Here is a 24536-nt window from a genome sequence, read left to right on the forward strand (position 1 = left end):
GCATTTTCGAAAACCTTGGTATTTTACACTCGGATATTAACCGTGTGGGTGTGCTAGCGCATCCCACGCTCCGCCATCTCGATCGCACCAAATTCAGCATCGATATCTGGTCAAATAGGACCAGGAACCCTACACGAAAGTCCTTGGGAATATTTCCGTAGGTACACCCTTTCCGATTTGCAAAAAGAAACAGGCTATCGTGAATTTTAATGACAGTCGTATAATCGGTGTGCAATCAAAGAAGGAATCATTGGCGTAACCAGGTAGACACCAAAATAATTCTGATCTTCCGAATACAGACTAACCCTCTCCATCAACAATTAATTTAAATAAATAAAAGGATATTCGTCTACTGAAGAAATCTGATCTTAATGGAAATAAATTTGGATCAAATACAGAATAAAAAATATATAATAATGTTTCAAATTCCACACGAAAGACCTACTTACGCCAATGGATGGTACAACGATCAATTATAGACTAAAACCTGAAGAAAATACCAAGAGAACGATCGTTAACAGAATCATTTAAAGCCACTCGAAGTTTATGGCCGGCATTAAAGTTGCTCATCTCTGTCTAATTAAACTTATCCGTACATTTCCCTGGATCAAGTATGCGAGGATCGTCACTGATTTCCGCGGGAATAGCAAGGAATCCGTGGATCTAGCGAAGCAGAGCAACATGTTTAAGATTAGCCGGATTGCCACTCGAGATCGGTTAAATTAAAACGTTCTTAGACCGCAGGTTGCGGCCGTTAAAGGTTGCTCGTTTTAAGGATAGCCGTCGGAGATGGGCTGGAACAGGAATAGCAAGGGTGACGTAAGCACCCGAGTCTGCACACGAATGGTACACGGGTGTTGGTGACTTCACCGACGACACATCGGTTCAGTCACCACTGCAAATAGCCGAAGAAATCGATGCGAGCCGTTCCAGCTACGAACCACATTCACCGGTTCTCGCGAAAAACACGTTGGCCAAAAGAGAAATGCTCCGTGTCGATTTTCAAGGAACGGTCAATCCGTCAACTGGCAGCAGAGAAACCGAAATTGCATTTTTACGCAAGACACCTTCGCAATTTCGCATTTGTTCGAATGGAGAACAATTTTTCCAAAGGGAAGCCATTTCCACGCTGATTTATCTTTTGTACATCGGATTACGCAAAAACCTTGCAGCTGTTTTTTATTACCCGTCACTTAATTCTCCACCGTTTTCAACCACCTCCGTAGCCAGTTTATTTGCACGTTATTTCGTTTCTTTACGAGCTATTTACAAGCCCGATCGCCATTATCAAAGACGTAGAATCAATCGCACGGAGTGGCAAGCGGTAAGGTTCGTGCATCGAATAGAAATTAAAGTCGTCTCGATGGTTGGACAGTACAAAATCGCAATCAAGTCCACGTAGATATCCTACGAATAACGAGGCAAACATTTACTTTCACGGTGTACTTTTGCTTTTACAACCGCGATGATGTCGCGTCGCTAAATAAACATTTTTATTTAGCCTTGAAATCCATGAATTTCTCTTAAGAGAATACCCTAGCCATACACGAAGATTGGACGTATAGTTGAATAGCAAATTTGTGTAAACATTCAGTGCCATACAAAAGTACATATTTCGCCCGCATCCGATTCAAAGTGACGCACCAGCAATCAAATGACCGGATGCATCGATGGTAATTTATCCGCTGTTAAATTGATTTGTCCTTCGATGCTAATTCATCTAGCGAAAGTCACGGGACTAATCAAAAACTCATTAACAGCCTGACTACCGAAATCGCTCTTGAATGGAGAACGTTATTGATTTAAATTCACTTGGGATCAAAGGACGACCTTGCTGGGTGGTCGTCTTAGAATTTGCAAGGAATTTTTTTTCTGAATATATCAAGTCGAAAAGACTGTCACGACAAATAACTTTCATGGGAGTATGCGCGTACGGCGTTCGCTATTGCGTAGGCTAACTTGTGTGGGTAGACTGGCCTTCAAAGTCCTTCGCTGGAAAAGTAGGGACCAGGATGGTCGTATGCGTAGGCTTCCGGTAGGTGGGAGGACTGGATTAAAGGCATCTCTCCATTACGTGTAACTGTACCTACAGGCATCGAGAAAGTCAACGATTCATACTCGAATCTTCTCTTATTTATGCTCATCTATGTTTGATAGATAATGATTCTTTTTCTTAGTGTAACAGTAGGGTGAGATAGAAAACGATAAGATATATTACAAAGTTAATTTATTGTTTCTTTTTTTTTGTTCACATTTATTCCGCAGATTTAGCTTTCTTCTGTTTGCGTTCTTCTTTGCGTTTTTGCTTCTCTGAAGCATCATGAATGCGCCTCTTCTTGCGGAGAAGCCATACTTCTTTAGCCCTCTGCTCGCGACCTTTCATCATGCTTCTGTACAAGTTCTTGTGTTTCTTCTTAACCATTCGTTCACGTAGTCGGTATTCTTGCCGCTCTTGTCGCTGTTTCTCCCACGGATCTTCCTTTGTTAACTCTCCGGTTTTTACTTTCATTTGCTTTTTCTGTAATTGCAAAGGTGAATTGTAAAAAATATTGTAACTTCAAAAAAATATAACCATCTCTGATGGTTTTCTACCTTGAGCAATCGATCCCGTTGGTGCTTTTGTTGAACTTCTGATTTACTTTCCTTTTCATCTTCTTCGTTCATCTCGACTTCTTTGTCTGAATCTTCCTCTACATCTTTTTCCTCATCTTCTTCTTCGTTTTCTGATTCCTCTTCAGACTCTTCTTTATCTAAAAAATATAAGATACTTCAATGTCCATTTTTTACCATTTACTGTTGCTTTATTATGAAAAAACAGTAATGTGTACCATCAGTCAACTTGAACTCGGGATCCATAAGCGCACGTTCCTCTGGTGGAATGTATGTTTGATCTTGACGACTGTCCGAAAATGGTGAAAGGTGCGGTGGAAGCACACAGCCCATTAAATATTTTTCCACGGGTAACAATTCTCTGGCATTCACCGAATCAAACACCCACTGTGGCTGCACGTAGTATCTATAGAAATATATAATAATTAGAGAACAATTGGGAACAAATCGATAGTAAAATTAAAAAGATTTCGAAATATTACCTAGAAATATACTGTTTAGTCATACTAGGTCTATCCACTATCTGATGTGTTATCGTTTCGTCACTTTCATCAAACGTTGCTCCAACAAAAAGCAACTTATCCCAAGATACTTCAGCACCAAAACAACGCAGCATAAAAACTAACGGTTCTCTTGGTACTTCTCTGTTTAAAAATACTTTCAAACCTTTAAACAGGGTTTTCAATTTTTTAACTTTTTCTGCCTCTAATCTGGCTTCTTCTAGTTTCGTGGCATCACCGTCCTAAAATAATTATATGTTATGTATCTTAAAAGGAAAGAACACAATATTATTCTTATACATACATTTGTGAATTGATCCATTTCCATTTCTTCATCCTCTGCAACTTGGGTAGAGGGATCTAGATTAACTAGTGGCACATTTAGTGCTGCTATCCTTTCAGATACATATGTATCTTCATCCACAAGAGACTTCTCAATATTTTCTACATGTTAAACATTTATATAATATCACAGTAAAATGTGTAATCTATATAAATATACAAGGAAAACATCTTACCAGCACTACTGAGTTTGGGTGGATAATATAAATTGAGTGTATGATAAAGCCTATAATTAACAAAACCTAACATTATGATATAAAATTCTACAAATATAGACATGAGTTTGAAGTCTACATCCATTCTTGCTTGGGGTTCAAAACAGAAATGATGGGGTACTATCCATGTTATTGTTTGACCCTTAATTTCAGCTTGATAGTAATAGCCTTTGATAGACACAAACACTTTTCTTAGAGCCTTGGCATTAATTACAGCATGTAAAAATTCAACTGCCAGTCTCCTACATAATAATGACTGATCTCTTGGTATATGGTTAAGAGATGGGAAAGTACTGAACAAGAAACACAGAGTCAAGCAATCATCTAGATCTCTGAGAGCATCAATAAATGTTGGATAACGTTCTTTGACAATATGATCTAGTTTCAAATTAGGATGATTACTCAGGTATCTCTTCATTTCTGAAAATTCTTTTAAAGCTCTTGCTCTTCCAACTTTTCTGTTGAATATCTGAAATATGACATTTTATTAAATTATTCATTCTGTAATATTTGGTATCATGATAGTAATGAATTGATTTGACATACCTTGAAATCTCTCAATTTCCATATTATTGGTTCGTGCATTAAAAATTGAATATCTTTCTTGTGATACAATATTTTAATACCAGGTTCTCCTTTCTGGGCTCTTTTACGATTACGTGGTTCTCGAGGGTATATACCTTTTAATATACATAATCTACGAAAATCATTCAAGGAAAGCTGCAATTTCTTCAAAGCAGCTTTCCTTGACATAAATTGGGCCCCCTCTCCAGACTGATACTGCAAATTAAAAGATACAGTTTAATGATAATAATAATTGAAATAATATTTCATAGAATTAATACTGTAATATGTGCTGGAAATGTTTTTAACCTCAATGACATTACACAAGAATCACTGTCAAAAAAATCGTAAATAATATTAATGAATACCTTCTTCTTTCCTATTACGACCATTTTGCTGTGCAACTTTTTACAATTAAAAATATGAAAAATACATTAGCATATAATAAACAAATTGAAAACGAATCCACGTGCTCCTCTATGGGAGAAACACACTTGAGGAGACTGATCGTAGTGAAAACATAAAAAGCAGCGCCACCTTATGTCATTATAACTAATTAACTTCATTCAAAATCAGCAAAGAATTCACGCGCTTGTATTTAGTATTAAGGATGGTCAAATTCAAACAAATTGGTTTTCAATTTCGTTATTAATATATTTTTGATTGCGCACAGCACAAGTATATACAAAGTTGTACGTTAAAGTATTAATATCGCGTTTTTAATCATCGCTCTCTACATCGCTTTCTCCATCGCTTTCATCTTCTAATTCCGGCATAGGAAAACGTAGTATAGCTGCTATTCCAGTAATTTGATCTAACTCTATATAAAAGGTAATTAAACATATAATATACATGTTCGCAAAAATTGAAGATTGAATAAATTCCAAATGCTAACTTACGTTCACCGGATACGTGTAAGCTTGAAAAAATCTTCACTTCCCCGCCAGATTCTCTCACATTTTCGACTATTTCAACATATTCTTTTCTTGTAGCGACATCTTGACATCTGAATATGATTGTTACAGTAACAAATAAGGAAATCAAGTTTAACCAGAGGAAAATTTATTTACCTAAATAATTTATCTGAGATGAGTAAGGTTTCAATAGCTTGAGCTTCATTGGCTTTCTGAATATGCTTTTTCCCATAAAAAGCTCTGGGAGGATCAGTCTGTAATATCGTGAAAAATGTTTCTAGAGCTTTTACTTCACTTGCTGCTTTTGTTTCAGAAATCCGGGAAACAACCGCAGGATCAGCCAGAATTTCTGTTACCAAAAATTATATAACGATGAGTTACTGTATTTTATTAACTTATCTTAAAGCACTTAATATACCTTTCAATGAATGTTTGAAACCAGAACTAGAATGTACAAGCAGAAACTTGCTTTTATTTTCGAGTATTATTTTGTTATCTGATTGAACGGCTTGCTGTACCATATAATCCATATACTGATCTTTAACGAATCCGGGACTAGCAAGAATAACGCACTTCACAATATCAAAATTGATGTGTCTCAAGATTCCTTGCATAACACTTTCATAAAATCGTGTTAAACCCTAAAATAAGTTATATATTAATATCACGAAAACTTAGGAGAATTCGATAAAACATAGTTTTATAAATGAAACCTTTTCATGCTGTGAAACATTTCCTTTTCTTTTTCTAGGAATTACTTGATCTATTTTTGCACGGACTATTGTCATATTAGAAGTTATTAAACAAATATGTGCTATACCCTCTTGCATTACCACAGCAGCAACATCTGCATTCTAAAATCAAACATAGTATTTTGTTGAAACAATTATTGTTATTTTTATCCTTACAATTTTACCTGTGTAGGATCACATGCTGTATCAACTCTTTCTAAAGAAATAGAATCCCATTTTGCTTTAGTAATTGTAAATTTTCTGTTCTGTTCAACATCCAGTGTGTGATATGCTCCTGTCTAAACAAAATTTCAGCAATATATTAAACATCTTTTTTGTACTTTACTGAATAATTCTAAATCAAATTACCTTAACATATTTATTTTCTTCTACATTTCTACCTTTTAATCTTAAAACACATGCCTGTGTATCAAAATCAATCCCTTCTACACATATAGTAAGGGTAGTTCTAACTCTATAGCTATTAGAACTTCCAGTTGCAGATTCTGTTTGCACCTTCCTATAAAAAATGTGACATTAAATATGACATATGTTTTCTGATACTTGTTCCATAGTAACTGATTAACGATATTAACATATTTACCTTATAGTAGAACAACTAACAAAATCACCTTCACTAATAACATTATATGCATGCCACATATCTTCAGTATTCTCAGGGACAAGGGATACACTCCTAATAACATTTTAATTCAATATTTCATTATGTTTTATTTTTAATATTATAATTTACTATTGAAAATAAGTTTCTCACCCTTCTCCATCTTTGTCAATATTTTTTCCTACTAGCTTCATTTTTGCAATTTTTTTTTATTTATTATTTCTAAAAATATAAAATGTTGAACTTAGTAATGTACTAAATTTGAGTAACATTAATTTCCACATATTTTAAGTAAAATGAATATAACTTTTCAGAATACAATATTTTTTCATAAACGATATTTTAAAATAATTCAAGCAACAAATGAAAATCAAAAAAGAATGCAACACATAGAAACAATTTATTTAATAAATCATTTTTACAAAACGTTTTATATACATGTTAAAGTTAACACCACTATCGTATTAGGTTAGGTTCAGGTTACGTTCAAATAACGTTTCATGATCTTCGACAAGAAGCATGTGATTACCTTAAAAAGAATTGCACAGATTTGTATTTTAAAAAAATCATACATTCCATGTTCTACGTTTAATTGGAATGATGTAAAAGGAGATATGCCATATGTCAAACATATCGACGGTCACACTCATGGTCGACAATGACTTCAGTTTCAGATCCAACAAGGCTGGACATAACTTTATTTTCGAGGAGTTATGAAGCCTTTGGTGGCGTCAGATGTTAATTATAAATTAATTGCAAAATTAAATTAATTGCAATTTTGACTTTCTTAGATTCAATTTTTTAGAAATCATTCTAAATCAGTACAAGACTGAACAATGATTAAAATAATTGTTTAGCAAACTTGTATTTCAAAAAGACCGCCATACATATTTTTAAAATTCGATCCCAGCGCCATCTATACAAAAGTGGCGCAAACTACTCAACAACTTATCGATCCATTTTCCCGAAACTGAATTATCAACTAGTAAGATGTCAAGTAGTTTCCGCTGTATTTTAATAGATGGCGCCGGTGTTCCCTTGTATCGGTAAATTCAATTGCTTTTCAAAAATCATTAAAATAATTCAATTACTTTGGAAAATAAATCATTTTAGAAAAGCAATAAATTAATTAAAGAATCGAAGAGTATTTGTAACTTTATTATTGTATAACGTTTAATAACTATTTGATGAAAATCAAATTTATATTAACACACAATAATTACTTCAAATTAAATAATTCAAACAAATTTACTGGATATCCATGTATAAAAGTTACAAAAATAATAAATTTCAATAGATATAACAATAATTTAATTAACAAATAATTGTAAAATTAAAAATAGTAATTAAATAAATTTGAATAAAATAATCAAACAAAATTTTACAATATACCCACGTGAAAATTAAAGAAATAAACAATTTAAATATATATAACAATAATTTGATTAATAAACAATTGTAAAATATAAAATAATAATTAAACAAATATTAACAAATATCAGATAGAAATAGTTAAATCTGCGGAACCGGTGAAGCGGAACGTCATGCCTGATTGCGCGCGCCGCGCGCCTCGCGCCGGTACAAGCGCGACCCGGAGGGAGGTCAAATCTAATCAGTCTAATCGCGACCGCCAAAGGATACGGATCGAGCTGTCAAACATATACCGGTACGGATTGACACCATAGATATTCGTGCATGGATTTATCAGTGTGTTACCATAAGTGTTACTATGTGTGCCTATCGTGTTTCCTATAGTGTTTCCCATGTGTTTTGGAATATTTATACGGATATATTAGTGCATTTTATTGTGTGGTTACTCATGTGTTTTGACATTTTTATACAATTGCATTAATGTGTCGTGTGGTGTGGTACCCCATGTACCTGCATGTGCTTTATTGTATTTTATGGTGTGGTTCTCTATGTGTTTTGGCATATTTATACGGATTTATTAGTGGGTTTTATGGAGTGGTACCCTATGTGTTTTACTATAATTTTGCAAATATTTTACGGTGTTTTATGGTTTTAATCCTTATGTGTTTTGGGATGTATTTGCATGTGTTTTACCGTGTTTTATGGTGTAGTTATTCCCATTAGATTTGCATGCATATTTTTGAATTATCCTATGTATTAGCATATTCACTACAACAAATTGAGAGAAAACATATATCGTTCAAGAATCGTGATTTTTATGCTTTCAGATGAGTGCTTTGGCCAGTGGGGGTACCGTTTCTTTGACGAGCCAACAGTCAATCTAAGATGCATGGCGAGTACAGTGGTGCAAGTCAACGATTGGTGAGTCGCATGCTTTAAAGTTCCTCCGGTTCCCATCATGTCGTAGGACGAATGGTCCGTAGCGACACGGGAATTGGTTGTAATTTTTATTTTTTGAGCGAGCATAGTGACCCACGAATATCACTGTATCATTTTATACAATGATAATCGTGCAAATTGCTTTTTTGTGTATTTTATGCCTTAGCTCAGGATAGGGTTTTCTTGTACATATTTACATATATAGATTTCGAGTTTAAAAATGTAGAGAAGTCGGATGACCCTCCGACTTCACAATACACTTTCTGTTTTATATGTACAAGAATTTATTTCGCGAGGAGCGGATTTCAATATCAAAGTAATAAGCATGAATACTATTAATTATTATAACTACTTACTTTCATAACGAAATCGCTCTTGAAATTGAAACGTTTTTCCAATTTTACTTGGGAAATTGGCATCAGTTTAGTATATGGGCTGGCCCCCAAGGGGGTCGGTATTTGCTCTTCAAGCATTGTATAAAGTTCCCCTTTCGAACTTGAAATTCATTCTATCACGTTCACATTTTTCGACCCTAAACACTCATCATTCACACTTCAGCCTCACGAACTCTATCACATAATCATTTATCCACCCGCATACGCTTGTGTAGTGAAATATTACCCCGTTAGGATTTTCAAGTTTAAGTAGTGTTGCGAAAAATTTTCAACGCGAGAGTAAATATTACCCCGTAAGGATTTTCAAGTTTAAGTAGTGTTGCGAAAAATTTTCAATGTGAGAGTAAATATTACCCCGTTAGAATTTTCAAATTTAAGTAGTGTTGCGAAAAATTTTCAACGCGAGAGTAAATATTATTCCGTTAGAATTTTCAAGTTTAAGTAGTGTTGCGAAAAATTTCCGGCGCGAGAGTAAATATGACTATACACTGACTAGTATTCGGTGGGAATCCTTTTGGTTTTTATATGATAAAATTAGTTACAAGGATTCCGCGGCATAAGACCGTGAACACCACCTCATGGGAGATAAAACCATGCATTACTAGGCCTTTGCAGGCACAGCCATAGAGTACGGAACATTTAAGTATGTTGCAACCCATACGCTAAGCTGTCTTAAAGTCCTTTTGCCTATACTATGGGCGTCCACCACTCGAACACGTTGGATGCAACGTGTTCGATGGGTGGGTAGCGCTCTTAGCGAAGGGGTGCACCTTGCCTGGGCCTAGAGCCTTAAACAGGCGGGGTGGGTGGTATGTAGCGTAGGGCTTTAAGTCCAGGGGGCCTAAGAACCTCCGTTGCCAGCTGATATTAGCAGTGGACGAATGTTTGAGTCATATTTGCTCAATTTTGCTTTTCAATATTTGCTCTTCAAGCATAATTTAAAGCTCCCCTTTAGTGATGTTGCTAGATCAGGATTTTCTATTTTAATTAGTGTTGCGAAAAATTTCCAGCGCGAGAGTAACTATGACGATGCACTTACTAGTATTCGGTGGGAATCCTTTTGGTTTTTAAACTCAATGTTTTATTTAATTAATCAAATTAGTTACAAGGATTCCGCGGCATAAGACCGTGAACACCATCTCTGGGAGATATACCCATGCATTACTAGGCCTCTCAAGGCGCAGTTTAGAATGTGGCGCACATCCATATGTTCCATTTAATAAACTGCAGTCCTTTTGTCTATACTATGGGCGTCCGTCAATCTGACACGTTGGATGCAACGTGTTGGACGGGCGGGTAGCGCTCTTAGCGAAGGGGTGCACCCTGTTCTAGGCGGGGTGGGTGGTATGTAGCGTCGGGCGTAAGTCCAGGGGGCCCGAAAACCTCCGTTGCCAGCCGATATTAGTAGTGCACCATTTTTGCGTCATAGTTGCTCTATTTTGCTTTTCAGTATTTGCTCTTCAAGCATTGTAGAAAGCTCTTGTTTCGTACTTGAAATTCATTCTGTCACGTTCACGGTTCTCGACCCTAAATGCTCATCAATCGCACTTCAGCCTCACGAACTCTATCACATAATCATTTATCTACCCGCATACGCTTGTGTAGTGTAATATTACCCCGTTAGAATTTTCAAGTTTAAATAGTGTTGCGCAAAATTTTCAACGCGAGGGTAAATATTACCCCGTTAAGATTTTCAAGTTTAAGTAGTGTTGCGAAAAAGTTTCAATGCGAGAGTAAATATTATCCCGTTAGAATTTTCAAGTTTAAGTAGTGTTGCGAAAAATTTCCGGCGCGGGAGTGAATATGACTATACACTGACTAGTATTCGGTGGGAATCCTTTTGGTTTTTAATTGATATAATTAGTTATAAGGATTCCGCGGCATATGACCGTGAACACCACCTCATGGGAGATAAAACCATGCATTACTAGGCCTTTGCAGGCACAGCCATAGAGTACGGAACATTTAAGTATGTTGCATCCCATACGCTAAGCTGTCTTAAAGTCCTTTTGCCTATACTATGGGCGTCCACCACTCGAACACGTTGGATGCAACGTGTTCGATGGGTGGGTAGCGCTCTTAGCGAAGGGGTGCACCCTGCCTGGGCCTAGAGCCTTAAACAGGCGGGGTGGGTGGTATGTAGCGTCGGGCGCAAGTCCAGGGGGCCTAAGAACCTCCGTTGCCAGCTGATATTAGCAGTGGACGAATGTTTGAGTCATATTAGCTCAATTTTGCTTTTCAATATTTGCTCTTCAAGCATAATTTAAAGCTCCCCTTTAGTGATGTTGCTAGATCAGGATTTTCTATTTTAATTAGTGTTGCGAAAAATTTCCAGCGCGAGAGTAACAATGACGATGCACTTACTAGTATTCGGTGGGAATCCTTTTGGTTTTGAAACTCAATGTTTTATTTAGTTAATCAAATTAGTTACAAGGATTCCGCGGCATAAGACCGTGAACACCATCTCATGGGAGATAAAACCATGCATTACTAGGCCTTTCAAGGCGCAGTTTAGGATGTGGCGCACATCCATATGTTCCATTTAATAAACTGCAGTCCTTTTACCTATACTATGGGCGTCCGTCAATCTGACACGTTGGATGCAACGTGTTGGACGGGCGGGTAGCGCTCTTAGCGAAGGGGTGCATCCTTTCCTAGGCGGGGTGGGTGGTATGTAGCGTCGGGCGTAAGTCCAGGGGGCCCGAAAACCTCCGTTGCCAGCTGATATTAGAAGTGCACCGTTTTTTCGTCATAGTTGCTCTATTTTGCTTTTCAGTATTTGCTCTTCAAGCATTGTAGAAAGCTCTTCGTTCATACTTCAAATTCATTCTGTCAAGTTCACGGTTCTCGACCCTAAACACTCGTCATTCACACTCATCATTCATCAGTATAGTGAAATAGTAGCCCGTTAGATGTTTATGTACTAGTTATGTTTTTAGATCAGGATTTTCTATTTTAATTAGTGTTGCGAAAAATTTCCAACGCGAGAGTAAATATGACAATGCACTGACTAGTATTTGGTGGGAATCCTTTTGGTTTTTAAACTCAATCCAATATTTTATTTATTTAATCAAATTAGTTACAAGGATTCCGCGGCATAAGACCGTGAAACACCATCTCATGGGAGATAAACCCATGCATTACTAGGCCTTTGCAGGCGCAGCTTTAGAATACGGAACATATGAAAGTATGTTACCATATTCTAAACTGTAGTCCTTTTGTCTATACTATGGGCGTCCGTCAATCTGACACCGTTGGATGCAACGTGTTGGACGGGCGGGTAGCGCTCTTAGCGAAGGGGTGCATCCTGTCCTGGCGTTACGACGTCCAGGCGGGGTGGGTGGTATGTAGCGTCGGGCGCAAGTCCAGGGGGCCTAAGAACCTCCGTTGCCAACTGATATTAGCAGTGCACCATGTTTTATCTCATAGTTGCTCAATTTTGCTTTTCTGTATTTGCTCTTCAAGCTTTATATTTGCAAAGTCGAGTTACTTTTATTAAAAATAAAACCCCCTGGGGGGCCAGCCCATATACTAAATCGGAGCCGCGATATTTCGCCGATATTCTTACTTTTAATAAAGTGAGAATATCATCTTTAGTTTTTGCTAATCATACGTTTTAGCTTAGGCATTTCAGCACACATGAAGAAAACTGGTAGGTGAAAATACCTTTGGCCTTGTTCATTTTTATGCCCAAAGCTCATTCGGGTACTTAGATGTACTCGCGTGGGTGGAGGGCGGTGGACAAGGTTTAGTTTTAAGTGTAATACATTTTGGCGACTGACAAAAGTAGTGAACCAATAGTGAACCACGATAGAAGTTCCACATGTGTGTGTGTGGTTAGGATGTGGGATTTGTATCGTTTATTAACAATCTTAACTTACTATAACATTACAAAATACTTATCAAGAATAAATTGAAAAATTTTTACAATATATAATTCAATAGAATACGAAAATGAAATGTGTTACTTTAGCATAATGTTCACTATTATTTGTCAGTCGATTTCAGCAAAAAGGTATGATTTTATTAGAGTGTGAAAGTTGAATTGAACTCGGGTGTCGGAGGCGTCCCGGGACGTTCTCTCTAGGTGTAGGCATTTTTGCACCCGGGTGGTTGTATGAGAACCGTGGAGTGAATTTTTGTGAGAATGATTTTTGCCCTTTTTTAAATATAGCGATAGGCAGGCAGGTAGTTTACTTCTGGTGTGATTGAGTTTAGTTTATAAGTAGGCAGGGCCAGAGCAAGCTTTCATGTTTCTCTTCGTATTCTCCTCTAATACGTGAGAAGCTTGTATCTGGGGTTGGAAATTAAAAAATCGAGAGGAAAAATGAAAATGCAAATTAATTAGTTGATTAATTAATTAATTTAGCATTCTCTCTTGATTTTTTTAAAGGCCAAGCCTTATTAGTTTGTAAGTCGTAGTCGTGGTACTAGACCCGATTACAAAAATGAAGTATTAAAGTGAAAGTGCAGTGAAGTGAAGTGAAGTGAAATTAAAAAGTGTTTTGTGCTTGGACATTTGCAAAAATTGTGCAGGTATGCGGGTAGCGATTCAAGGGATCGTTGCTCGTTTACGTGTTACGTTTTTACAAATGTCTGAGCAAACGTAAAATTTTCGCGAGTGATTTTTGTGAGGCTATTGCCGAAGAAAGAAGAGGCTATATGCTGAAGAGCCCCGGCAAAATTTGCCCAGAAGAGGGGAACTACTAATGGCTCTCCATCTTCGGATGGACAGTCATTCTGTCACTATGCTCGCTAATTTGTTTTTCATTTTTTGGTTTTTCTTTTGTATGTGCCTTTTGCACATATCGTCGAGAAGATATTGAACTCGAAATTTTACGAGTTCAATACCCAGCTCGTTGAATGGTCAACTCGCGATTTTATTTCCCCTATTTCTTTTTCGTTTATTACTTTATTGAAATAAATTATTCTTTTCTTATTGATTTGCACATCAATTATATTTCATGTTCCCATTTTAAATAGGTTCAATTTATTTAAAACATAGTCTGGGTGAGTTCTCATTTCATTAAATATCTGTGAGATTGTAATGGTAATTATATTTTCTGTTCTCGGCATTTTTCATTTCAATTGTAATCAAAATTATGATGTTAATTATATTTTCTATTTCAGCATTTTATTGTTGAATTGTTATTTTGTTAATTGTTACTGAAATTATGATGTTAATGATATTTTCTACTTCAGCATTTTATGGTTGAATTGTTATTTTGTTAATTGTTACTGAAATTATGATGTTAATTATATTTTCTATTTCAGCATTTTATTGTTGAATTGTTATTTTGTTAATTGTTACTGAAATTATGATATTAATTATATTTTCTATTTCAGCATTTTATTGTTGAAAGTTTTATGTTGTTTGTTTTGGGGGGTCTTATGATTTTAGGGAGGTTATTATTTTATTTCAGGAAATTATTCTCTTCTTATTGATTTTATATGTAAATGATATCTTATGTTCTCATCTTGTCTATCTTTTATTTCCGTATTCTACCGTTTCGATTGTTACTGAGCCTATGATATTAATAATCATCTTTTCTATTACAGCATTTTGTTGTTCAATTGTTATTTTCTCAGTTATTGCTGAAATTATGATGTTAATTATATTTTCTGTTTCAACATTTTGTCGTTTAAATTGGTATTTAATGTTGTCTCTTTTTGAGAATTTTATTGTTTTAGGTGGGTCACTATCGTAGCCACCTCCACGTGGTGTGACCCGGTAATCGATATCGTTTTCTAAACATTTATCAGATGATAATTTTTAGAAAACGATATCGAGCTGAGCGCTACGATTCGGTTAACGGGTAAAGTAGTAAAATCAATTTTTCGAGCGAACACGCTATTTTTTTTATTCTGATTCTTTTCTTCGGAAGGATCTATCGATCCTTTAGTCCCGATGTAGGTTCTAAGATTACCGTTCTTAGCAGAATTCAGTTCCACTAGTATCAGCCATCTACTGCTAGATGGCGGAGCATTCCAATGTCCTATAACCACCCCTATTTCACACCGCATTGAAATACAATATTTCATTATTGGTTCTAAGGTTTAAAATAAATTGTGACGATCGAACGCTTTCGAGAATTGCTATAGTTCGTAGTTTCTTTATTTTTCGATAAAGAAATTTTCTTTTGGGATAATCTGTTTCGCTCACTGTTAGATGGCACTAATAGTATCATTTTCTTTGATATAATAAAATACAAATTTAAGAGGTATCGATTTCTGTGATCGATATATTTATATTTATTCTATATAAACACTCACAGTGAGCACTGTGATCGGCTTGCTTAAATATGATTTAACATATATTCATTTATCTAAATAATTTTGATAATTTCTTTTTCTCTAACTGATCTTTTTCTTTAATGGCTGCAGAGAATGCCTGTAGCTCTTTTTCAACTGTACTTTGTAATGCAGGATCTAATTCAGCTGCTCTTCTTAAATCTTTGATAGCTTTTTCTTCATCCCAAGCGCCTATATACGCTTTACCTCTCCTATATAGTGCTTTAACATTATCTAACAATTTCAGAAATATTAATATCTGGACTTTTATGTATACAAAATGATGAATGTATAAAGCAACAAACCTGGATCATGCTTAAGAATTGTAGTACAATGTTCTATAACTGCATAATACTCCTTCTTAATTAATTTACATTGGGCATAATTTAAAAGCAGTGGAGTTTTTAACTTATTTAGAGCTAGCCATTCCTCTTCATTTGGTTTCTCACTGTAATACAGATGTATTAATTAACTAGTACAAAAATTACATCAATATGTAAAATACTAACGCAAGCATAAGTTGTTCCAATATTCCAATGCCTTTAGCATACATTTCACAAGCATCATCATATTTCCTTTTTTGAAATAATGCATTTCCTTTCTCTTTTATTTCTGGAATACTCTTTAATTTCTCATCTTCAGTCATCTGCCATGATTCTTTTTCATATTCATCTGGTAAAATTACTTGAACAAGTTCTAAAAAAATATAACTGTAGAGTTAAGAAAAATATTGTTTTAAAATATAATTATTTTAGATTGATTACCAATTGTAAATTCTAAATCTTGAGGATATTTAATAAGTTCATTCAAATCATCATATCCAATTCCTTCATTTTGCAAAGTTACACCACAACAATGATGACTACGTTTTTCTGATTGTGGTATTCCAACTTCTCTTAGAGTTTTAGACACAAAAGGGTATGCTGTAACTAGCTGAAGCAACAAGTATTATTAGGTATACCTTCAGCTATATAATATGTATGTTTATATTAATGTAAACATACGCTTTTATTAATTCTAAAGCATGCCACTTCATTTAATGCCATTTTTTGAACAATAACTTCCCAAACTTCTAGTTTGAATTTTTTGCCCAGGACCAATTCCATTGGTCTTCCCATAGTTTTGCTATCATCTATCACTGTTTTCTCTGGATCACATTTTGTTGTTTTAAAATGAAATACAACCTAAAAATTGTAATTTACTACTAACTGCAATTATTAGATGATTAACATAAATTGAAATTTGTATTTAAACGAATTAGAATAAAAAATATTGAGGGAAATCTATGCATACTTTGGTTCCAGGTACAAAATTAATGGTTTTTGTTCCTGCATAAATCACAGTCTTTACTATATATTCCGTGTTCTCCATTTTTTCACAATGCAAAAAGGTAGAGAATTTTAAAACTAATCTGAAAGAAAATAAAATTTCTAAATTATTATGAATCATTAGGTATTAATATTTATTTACAACTAATAATTTTAAAAATCTTACCGTATTATTTTACGGACTAATTAGTCCATACATTTAAATATTTTAAAATATTTTCTTATACTATTGTACTATTGTTCATTGTCCATTTCATTCTTTTTTCTTTAATATTCTGTCATCTTTATATTAATAAATTAACGTGAGTGTATAAAACATATTTCCACTTCAACAATTAATCACACATGAAATACAGAATAGTTTTATTATCCAATGCTTTTTTGTGTCTTGCATCTCGGGGGCTCTAGAGCTCCCTTATCATTTTATGTCACATCCTACTATACTGATAGATTATCGTAAATCAAACTTTATGTAATTATTTATAAATCGACAACTATAAGAAAACTTGCAAATACTTAATAATTCTTATTGTTATTTCATAACACATTCTGTATTCTGATCATACGGAGTTCATATTTAGTAATATTGCAAGCAGTTTTGTATTACAGTATTTGAGAAATTGTAACGTAGGAACAGAACTTAGAAACAATTAGTAAAATAATATAGGTAGGTAAAAATAAATGACGTAAGATCACGTTTTTTCCAAGGTGTGCTGATTTTATAAAAGTATTTAGCATTGCATAATTATTTGCACTTTGGTCTATCTGAATGACTGGCATCTTTATAGCTTTACTAAATTTTGTTGTGTATTGACAAATTACAGAATAAATTTACAGAATATATAGAAAGGTGGGGTTATCTTTCCTCCGAAATCTCGAAAGGATTTTTAATCATAAAATATTATTTCAACATTAGACAAATGAGTATAATTAAGAAGAATAGTGCTTCCACTGAAAATATAAATGGACATAAAGCACCTAGTAAGTCAACATTTTATATTCTGTACTTTCACTGTGACATTAATTTATTATTAATCATACCAATTTATAGGTGTAAATGAAATTCAGATACCTGTGCCATGGGGTCACATAAGCGGTCAGTAAATGTTGTAATTCAATGTATTCTTTTTTGTGATTGAAAACATACACATAAAGTTATTTTTAACCTTCTACTTTAAAAGATTGTTCAAATTACCTTAGTATAATGATAATAAATTTAGGCATTTGGTGGGGACCAATGGAAGAGCAACCGATAGTGGCATTACATGGCTGGCAAGATAATGCTGGGACATTTGATACATTAATTACATTATTACCATCAGATGTATCCATTTTAGCCATAGATTTGCCTGGTCATGGTTTTTCATCCCACCTCCCTAGTGGACAATATTATTATATGTTTTGGGATGGGCTTTTTGCACTCCGTAGAGTTGTTAAACATTACAAGTGGAACAAGGTTAGCTAACAAACAGGAGTTATACAACGATCTTTACATATTAATTGTCACTCTTCTTATATTTGACAACTAATAAGTTTAATTATAATTTTGATACTCGATTAAAAATCTCCAGATGAAAATAATGATTGATAGTTATAAGCAGTTCTAATAGGTATGAAACCATTCTTAAATTTATTTTGTACAAGGTTGACTGTTACACTCAGTATTAGTCTCAATATTTCATCATTATTGTTGCGATTCAGATCATATTTCAAAATAAAAAGTACAAATTGTTTAATATCGTTGTATAACTATAAATTGGAGATGAATTTTTGAGATTACAACAAATTTTTGTAAGTCAGCTACAACTTTGTTTCATTTAACAATTTTTTTAAAAGACATTCTCTTTTTGGGAATTATTAATATTCATAGTGACATATTTAAAATGGTTATTATCAATAGTTTAGAATTTCTAAATAATCATTTCATCATAATATTGTCACCTTCAGGCAAATGGTGGGGTCCCACTGGGATCCAACCAATAGTGGCACTTCATGGACGTCAAGACAATGCTGGCAGTTTTGACACTTTGATTCCTTTATTATCTGATGAGATTTCAATACTTTGTTTGGATATGCCTGGTCATGGTTTATCTTCCCATTATCCAAAGAGTCAATACTATTATGTTTACTGGGATGGTATTATTCTACTACGTAGAATTGTCAAGTATTTCAGTTGGAATAAGGTTAGCGAGTGGATTAAATTTTACCACTCCTTGTATAATTTAAATGCACTAAGATTTGTTATAAGATAATGTAACAGTCACCCTTGAAAGTTTGCACTGCTTAATTATGCATCATATAAGAGACATATACACGTGTAATGAAATTAAAATGTATAGTGTAAATTGTACTTTCAGTTCACTAGCACACAGTGATAATTTCATTGTGTCAATTACAAATTAATGGTATCGGAAATGTATGTTTGTGTTAAGAAATTAATTTAATTAATAATATCAATGTTTGTGCTAACACTTTATTACATTTTTTTCAATTGAGCATATTTTATTACGCAATTAATTATTTGTTACTGTCATAGGTGAAATTACTTGGACATTCTTTGGGAGGAGCAATATCATTTCTCTATGCTGCATCATATCCTGATGAAGTAGAGTTCATGATAAGTTTAGACATTGCAAGTCCGAGCGTAAAAGACATAACAAAAACTCCTACCATCACCGGTGACATAATCGATAAATTTTTAAAATATGAATTACTGCAATCTGATAATATTCCGTCTTACACGTACGAAGAAGTGCTTGATATATTAGAACAAGCTTACAGTGGTTCTATAACTAAAGAAAGTGCAATGATACTAATGAAACGTGGTATGCAGCATTCCTCTGTACCTGAGCGATACTTCTTTTCGCGTGATCCAAGGTTAAAGGTAATAACTATTTTACTGACTTACAATACATACATTATGTTTTATGTGTTTATAATATTATTCAGGTTTCTACATTGGGTACATTATCTTTGGATTTAGTACTTGCATATGCCGCACGAATTAAATGCGCTTATCTTAATATTCGTGCTGTGCCTGGAATGAAATTTGATATTCCTGAAAGTTATGATCAAGTTTTGAATCAAATAAAAATAGGTGCTGAAAGATTTGAATATCATAAAGTGGAAGGAACTCATCATGTACATTTAAATAATCCTGAGAGGATTGCACCTATAATTAATAATTTTATAAATACTTAATGATAGAGAAATTTAGATGGAAATCATAAAAGTAAACAACAGTTATGGTAAAAATTAGTTTCATGCAAGCTATATTAGCTAGTGGAAGTATTTAATTTAAATATTAATTATTTTAATAATTAATTTCGTATTTTGTATGTATTACATAATGTATTATATACAGATACTTGAAAGCAACATCTTATACTTTGAATGAACTAATTTAATTTAGCAAAAGTAACATTAATTTATAACGAAATATTTTATACGTATGTTTAAAGTTAATGTTGATCATTAAAAATTATTTAATACAAATATACTATTTTTTTAAATAGTAATAAAATGAAAGTATTTTCAAATGCATCAACTTGTTTATTCAAAAGAACAACTTTACAGATATTTTAATAACAATATTGGTTTTTTCCATTTTTTACTTCCCAATTTATGTGCGCGTCGCGAGTTACAAATACCTCAAAAGAATTAATTAATCTTTTAAATGTTGTGTAAAAAAAAGCAATGAAGCTTATTTTGTAATATTTATAGATGCATTATTGTTTTAATGGCTACTTCGTTCGGTTGACAACGGTGATAATACTATAATGACCCAGTAATGCAGCGCAGTAAACTTGTATCAGTTTATGCTTTCATACATAATTCGATAGTAAATGACCTCAAGGTGAAATTAGGCTACCGTTACGTTCTATTTTGTTGCAACTCTTTTTTGAAATATTAACAAAATTTATTTTGTACTTAATAATAGCAAGTGTCGAATTGTAATACGCCTAAGCATAAGATTGTTGTCTATAATTTATTACGACAAATTATTTATTGCAAATAAAAAAACATTTTACAAAACTTATTACTTCGGTTATTCCCCTAAAAATGTTATTGTTAATTATAACATTTTTTGAGATTACAAAAAATAACGTTATCGCTCGGATTAAATGACAAAAGAAGTAATACACGAAAGATAAAGAAAGTATTGATACAGATGTTCATCGGATCCCTATAACGATCAAATCTAGAGTTACCAATGTCAATTTATTTATTCAATTGGTAAAATGATACCACGTAAAAATATAAAGTTATGTAGCAGGACTTTATTCGTTGCAGCTGTTATGTATCAGTTCTTCTTAAATTTTTGATCGGTATAGTGTGATTGAGGGAGAGATTTATTAAAGTAATTTACAGTATTTTAAAATATCTGCTGTGTTATATATTTTTTTTGATACGCGTTTGCATCATAATTGTCATCCCGAATGTTTCAATTTAATCCACAAAAAAAACGCATTAAATGATACCAGTATATTTTAATATTTCCACAAAGGTCAAAATATAAATTCATGCTTGTCTGAAATATAACGCAGAGGTATTACATAGGTTTTTGACGAATTATTAGTTTAGGTCGTTATCAGGTAACTCCTGAACGAAGTTATCCTATCGTACATATACGGTCTGCGTGTCAGTAATTACGAGCGATGATAATGTCGTCACACGTAGAAAATGAACATGAATATTCCATTTCAACAGGTGAATACTGTTCGTACTTGACTACGTGTTCTTTTATTCTTTATTCTTATTAGAACTATTGTTCTGTACCATAGAAATTATTAGAATAACATCATTCTATTGTAAGTATGCAACATTCTTCATTCTATAAAATTACGTAACAATTCAGATGAAAGAATTTTATTTTCAAAAAGGGTATCGATCAATACAAATTCTTATATTTTCTTATTGTCAATCTAATGACAGCGTTTGAATTATCAGTCTGATCCATCGATCCTAACGATCAACAAACTTTTCACTTGAAAGTTTGTTCGTTCGGCTCGAGTTATCATATTGAAAGAATATTCTTCGCTTTTAATAGGAAGTTAATTCATTATTACGAGGTACTAAACTTCGGGATAGACTTCTGAAAATATTTTCGGTAATCTGCTGCACGTTGTTGTAATTCTTGATCAGTTGGCGTATATGCAGCGTAAGTCCTCAACCGTGCTTTTGCAAACTCCAAGTCCTGTATTTAAAAACTGTTTTTAATTTGTAACATATTTATTTATAATAGACTATCATTATACTGATTACGTAATATATTTCATTTTCAGTTTAAAGCATACATGGTATACAAATATTTAATTTTAATAATCATATTTATACCTTTATAAATTTCTGATTACGAATCAATGATTTTGTTGAATTAATGTGAAAAATAGGCGTTAAAATTCTTATATCGTTTTGTTCTTTCGAAGAGGTGTTATTACTGCTCGCCTGTATCGATGCCGCCATTATTTATAATTTTTAATATTCAAGATTAATTAGTTTATGCATATTCATGGTGTATTGTAAATACATACACATCCGCTTTCATTCGTATGTGTATGATTATTGTCGTTGCATTAAATATTTTAATATTCTTCAATTTATCAATAATCTGATATAAAAAGAACGATTGATCTTATTCGTAATTTCAAAATTTGATAATCAGAACTAATAAATCCACTATTCTAAAGTTAAATACAATTATTTGTAGTAATTTTCAATTCTTAATTTACAATATTATTGCAGATTTACATCTGTTTTCTTTTCTAAGCACGTATGTGTAATACAAACGACATTTTAACACTTTCTGAAAGTGTTGAAAGGGTATATACAACACTCCTTCCCTAAAAACGCACACCTGTTATTACTAGAATGCGCGAATATTTGTAAATTTTAGAATAATATATTTATAGAATAAAAAATACTAATTATATTATTTATGAACGAATGATTATTATATAATAAACAGCTGATTTTACGAACTTATCACATGATACTGCATCTATATATGCTCACATAGGCATATTTTGAAACGTCAATGTCACGATGACATTTTACGTTCTAAATGTTGTAGAATAATATACAAATTTTATTATTTATAGTTTAACACGTAGTAATATTAGTAATAACACGTAGGTGCGTTTACCCGACATATAAAATTAATGTAATAATGTTAATGCAAAATTGCTTAGGTTATTTAATTGTTGTTAACAACGTTTTTAGAAACAGTAGTTAATATGTAGTTACAAAACGATTAATTACGTAAGCGAATAAAAAAGGTATTACATATTTTCTAGAAATCATGTTTAAGTTTAACAGTTTGAATGGAAAATCATTTGTAAATTCCCTCTGTAGTCCATATGTGGACTTTGTGTATATAAAAAGATCTAAACATCAACTTAAAAAATGGTATCAAGCTCTAGAGGTTTCAGAAGATTGTGAAGATGAAGCATTAAGGCTAGCATTTGTTTATCTAGCAAAAAGATTTCATCCGGATAGTGGTACATCAGAAGCTAATGCAGTCAAATTTTCTGAGGTATAATATTTTGATTGAAAATCATGTAATGTAGTGTAATGTAATGTAATGTACAATTCTGCTTTCCATAGATTGAAAATGCTTATAGACAGATCAGAAAAGCAAGAATGGAACAGAAAGAAAATAATGCACAGTTACCTGAAGTTGAGGAATTTGATATTAGAGTACGTATGTTATACTAAATCATGTAATTATTTCAGTATATAACATTAACCATATATGTACGTATTTGCAGCATACTGCACCGCAACATCGTCATTATTTAGCATATAATGTAGGGGTTGGAACCCCTAGTAAAAGACAAAAATGGTATACTATAGAAAAAGCTCAAAAAGCTGTCGATAATGTAATGGAACATAGATTAAAAAAATTACAAGCTGAAGAACGTAACACGTTAGTTGGGATGGATAAACAACGCGCAAAAGATATTAAAACACGGTTAGGTATGGATCGTCTGGTGGAAGATTTAATTCAAGAAGCAATGAATAAAGGTGAATTCAAAGATTTGCCAGGCATGGGTAAACCATTAAAAGAAAATATAAATACCCGGAATCCATACGTTGATTTTGTTACGTATAAATTGAATGAGGTATGAAAAGTTGCTTGCTCTTAAAAATTTACAGACAATAATCCACATATTTAAATTACAGATATTAATAGAAAATGGATTCACTCCTGAATGGATACAGTTATCTAAGGAAATTAGAGAACAGATACAAGATCTTCAAAAACAGTTAGCAGAAGCGCGAAATAACGTGGGTCCTATTCCATTAGATTTTAAAGAAGAAGAAACTTGGAATAATATTCTAGATGAATATAAATCTACAATAAAACAAATAAATAATAAAATTGATAAATACAACTTATTGGTGCCTGTACTTCAGAAACAAATGTGTCATATTAAATTAGACGATCTCGCGAAAGAAGCACTTGCTATAGCACCCAATAAAATGAAAAAGTATTCTGATTCAAAAAATAAAGATTCTAATTTTATTGCTAACAAAGATGACAGCATATTTGGATTTATATTTTCAATTTTCAATAAAAAATTGCCTTAAACAATAGATGTACTTCCCAGAATTATGTTTGTTTAGCTATTTATCTTGAACAATTAGTCTTAATAAAAGTAAATAAATGAGAAAGAATTTTTTATACTGAAATAATTAAATCAAGTTTTGA

General features: G+C 33.1%; 5 protein-coding genes across 12 annotated transcripts; 2 read left to right on the forward strand and 3 right to left on the reverse strand.

Moving 5' to 3' along the window:
• Positions 1–2223: 2223 nt before the first annotated feature.
• On the reverse strand, positions 2224–4759 carry LOC117610986 (pescadillo homolog). Its single transcript, XM_034338865.2, has 8 exons — positions 4600–4759; positions 4214–4447; positions 3629–4136; positions 3415–3554; positions 3093–3352; positions 2829–3016; positions 2593–2750; positions 2224–2518 (listed from the first exon to the last, which is right to left on the reverse strand). The coding sequence occupies exons 1-8, from the start codon at positions 4621–4623 to the stop codon at positions 2255–2257; spliced, it is 1776 nt and encodes a 591-aa protein (XP_034194756.2). The 5' UTR covers positions 4624–4759; the 3' UTR covers positions 2224–2254.
• A 116-nt stretch (positions 4760–4875) lies between these two features.
• Positions 4876–7186, reverse strand: pelo (pelota mRNA surveillance and ribosome rescue factor). Its single transcript, XM_076693098.1, has 10 exons — positions 7028–7186; positions 6652–6720; positions 6481–6573; positions 6246–6396; positions 6062–6175; positions 5859–5999; positions 5564–5786; positions 5302–5494; positions 5131–5237; positions 4876–5051 (listed from the first exon to the last, which is right to left on the reverse strand). Exons 2-10 carry the CDS (start codon positions 6690–6692, stop codon positions 4951–4953), a joined length of 1164 nt encoding a protein of 387 aa, XP_076549213.1. The 5' UTR covers positions 6693–6720; positions 7028–7186; the 3' UTR covers positions 4876–4950.
• A 7726-nt stretch (positions 7187–14912) lies between these two features.
• LOC143305246 (AH receptor-interacting protein-like) lies at positions 14913–18043 on the reverse strand. Of its 5 annotated transcripts, none has more exons than XM_076688022.1 (8): positions 17895–18043; positions 16989–17104; positions 16788–16905; positions 16499–16678; positions 16259–16427; positions 16004–16190; positions 15800–15942; positions 14916–15728 (listed from the first exon to the last, which is right to left on the reverse strand). In XM_076688022.1, the coding sequence occupies exons 3-8, from the start codon at positions 16863–16865 to the stop codon at positions 15526–15528; spliced, it is 960 nt and encodes a 319-aa protein (XP_076544137.1). In that variant the 5' UTR covers positions 16866–16905; positions 16989–17104; positions 17895–18043; the 3' UTR covers positions 14916–15525. The 5 variants fall into 5 exon arrangements, with proteins under 5 accessions (XP_076544140.1, XP_076544139.1, XP_076544137.1 ...); XM_076688021.1 differs by having other exon boundaries at positions 16989–17148; XM_076688023.1 differs by lacking the exon at positions 16989–17104.
• LOC117610991 (putative serine hydrolase) lies at positions 17131–20806 on the forward strand. 4 transcript variants are annotated; one of them, XM_034338876.2, is made up of 6 exons: positions 17131–17489; positions 17647–17803; positions 17874–17918; positions 18770–19005; positions 19359–19706; positions 19772–20806. In XM_034338876.2, the coding sequence occupies exons 2-6, from the start codon at positions 17743–17745 to the stop codon at positions 20021–20023; spliced, it is 942 nt and encodes a 313-aa protein (XP_034194767.1). In that variant the 5' UTR covers positions 17131–17489; positions 17647–17742; the 3' UTR covers positions 20024–20806. The 4 variants fall into 4 exon arrangements, with proteins under 4 accessions (XP_034194767.1, XP_034194765.1, XP_034194764.1 ...); XM_034338874.2 differs by lacking the exon at positions 18770–19005 and adding an exon at positions 18043–18278 and having other exon boundaries at positions 17135–17530; XM_034338873.2 differs by lacking the exon at positions 18770–19005 and adding an exon at positions 18043–18278 and having other exon boundaries at positions 17135–17489.
• A 2317-nt stretch (positions 20807–23123) lies between these two features.
• Positions 23124–24415, forward strand: LOC117610989 (dnaJ homolog subfamily C member 28). The gene is made up of 4 exons (XM_034338868.2): positions 23124–23357; positions 23429–23521; positions 23593–23946; positions 24008–24415. Exons 1-4 carry the CDS (start codon positions 23124–23126, stop codon positions 24413–24415), a joined length of 1089 nt encoding a protein of 362 aa, XP_034194759.1.
• Positions 24416–24536: the final 121 nt, after the last annotated feature.

Source organism: Osmia lignaria, chromosome 3 (assembly GCF_051020975.1).
Source record: "Osmia lignaria lignaria isolate PbOS001 chromosome 3, iyOsmLign1, whole genome shotgun sequence".
NCBI classification, from domain to species: Eukaryota; Metazoa; Arthropoda; class Insecta; order Hymenoptera; family Megachilidae; genus Osmia; species Osmia lignaria.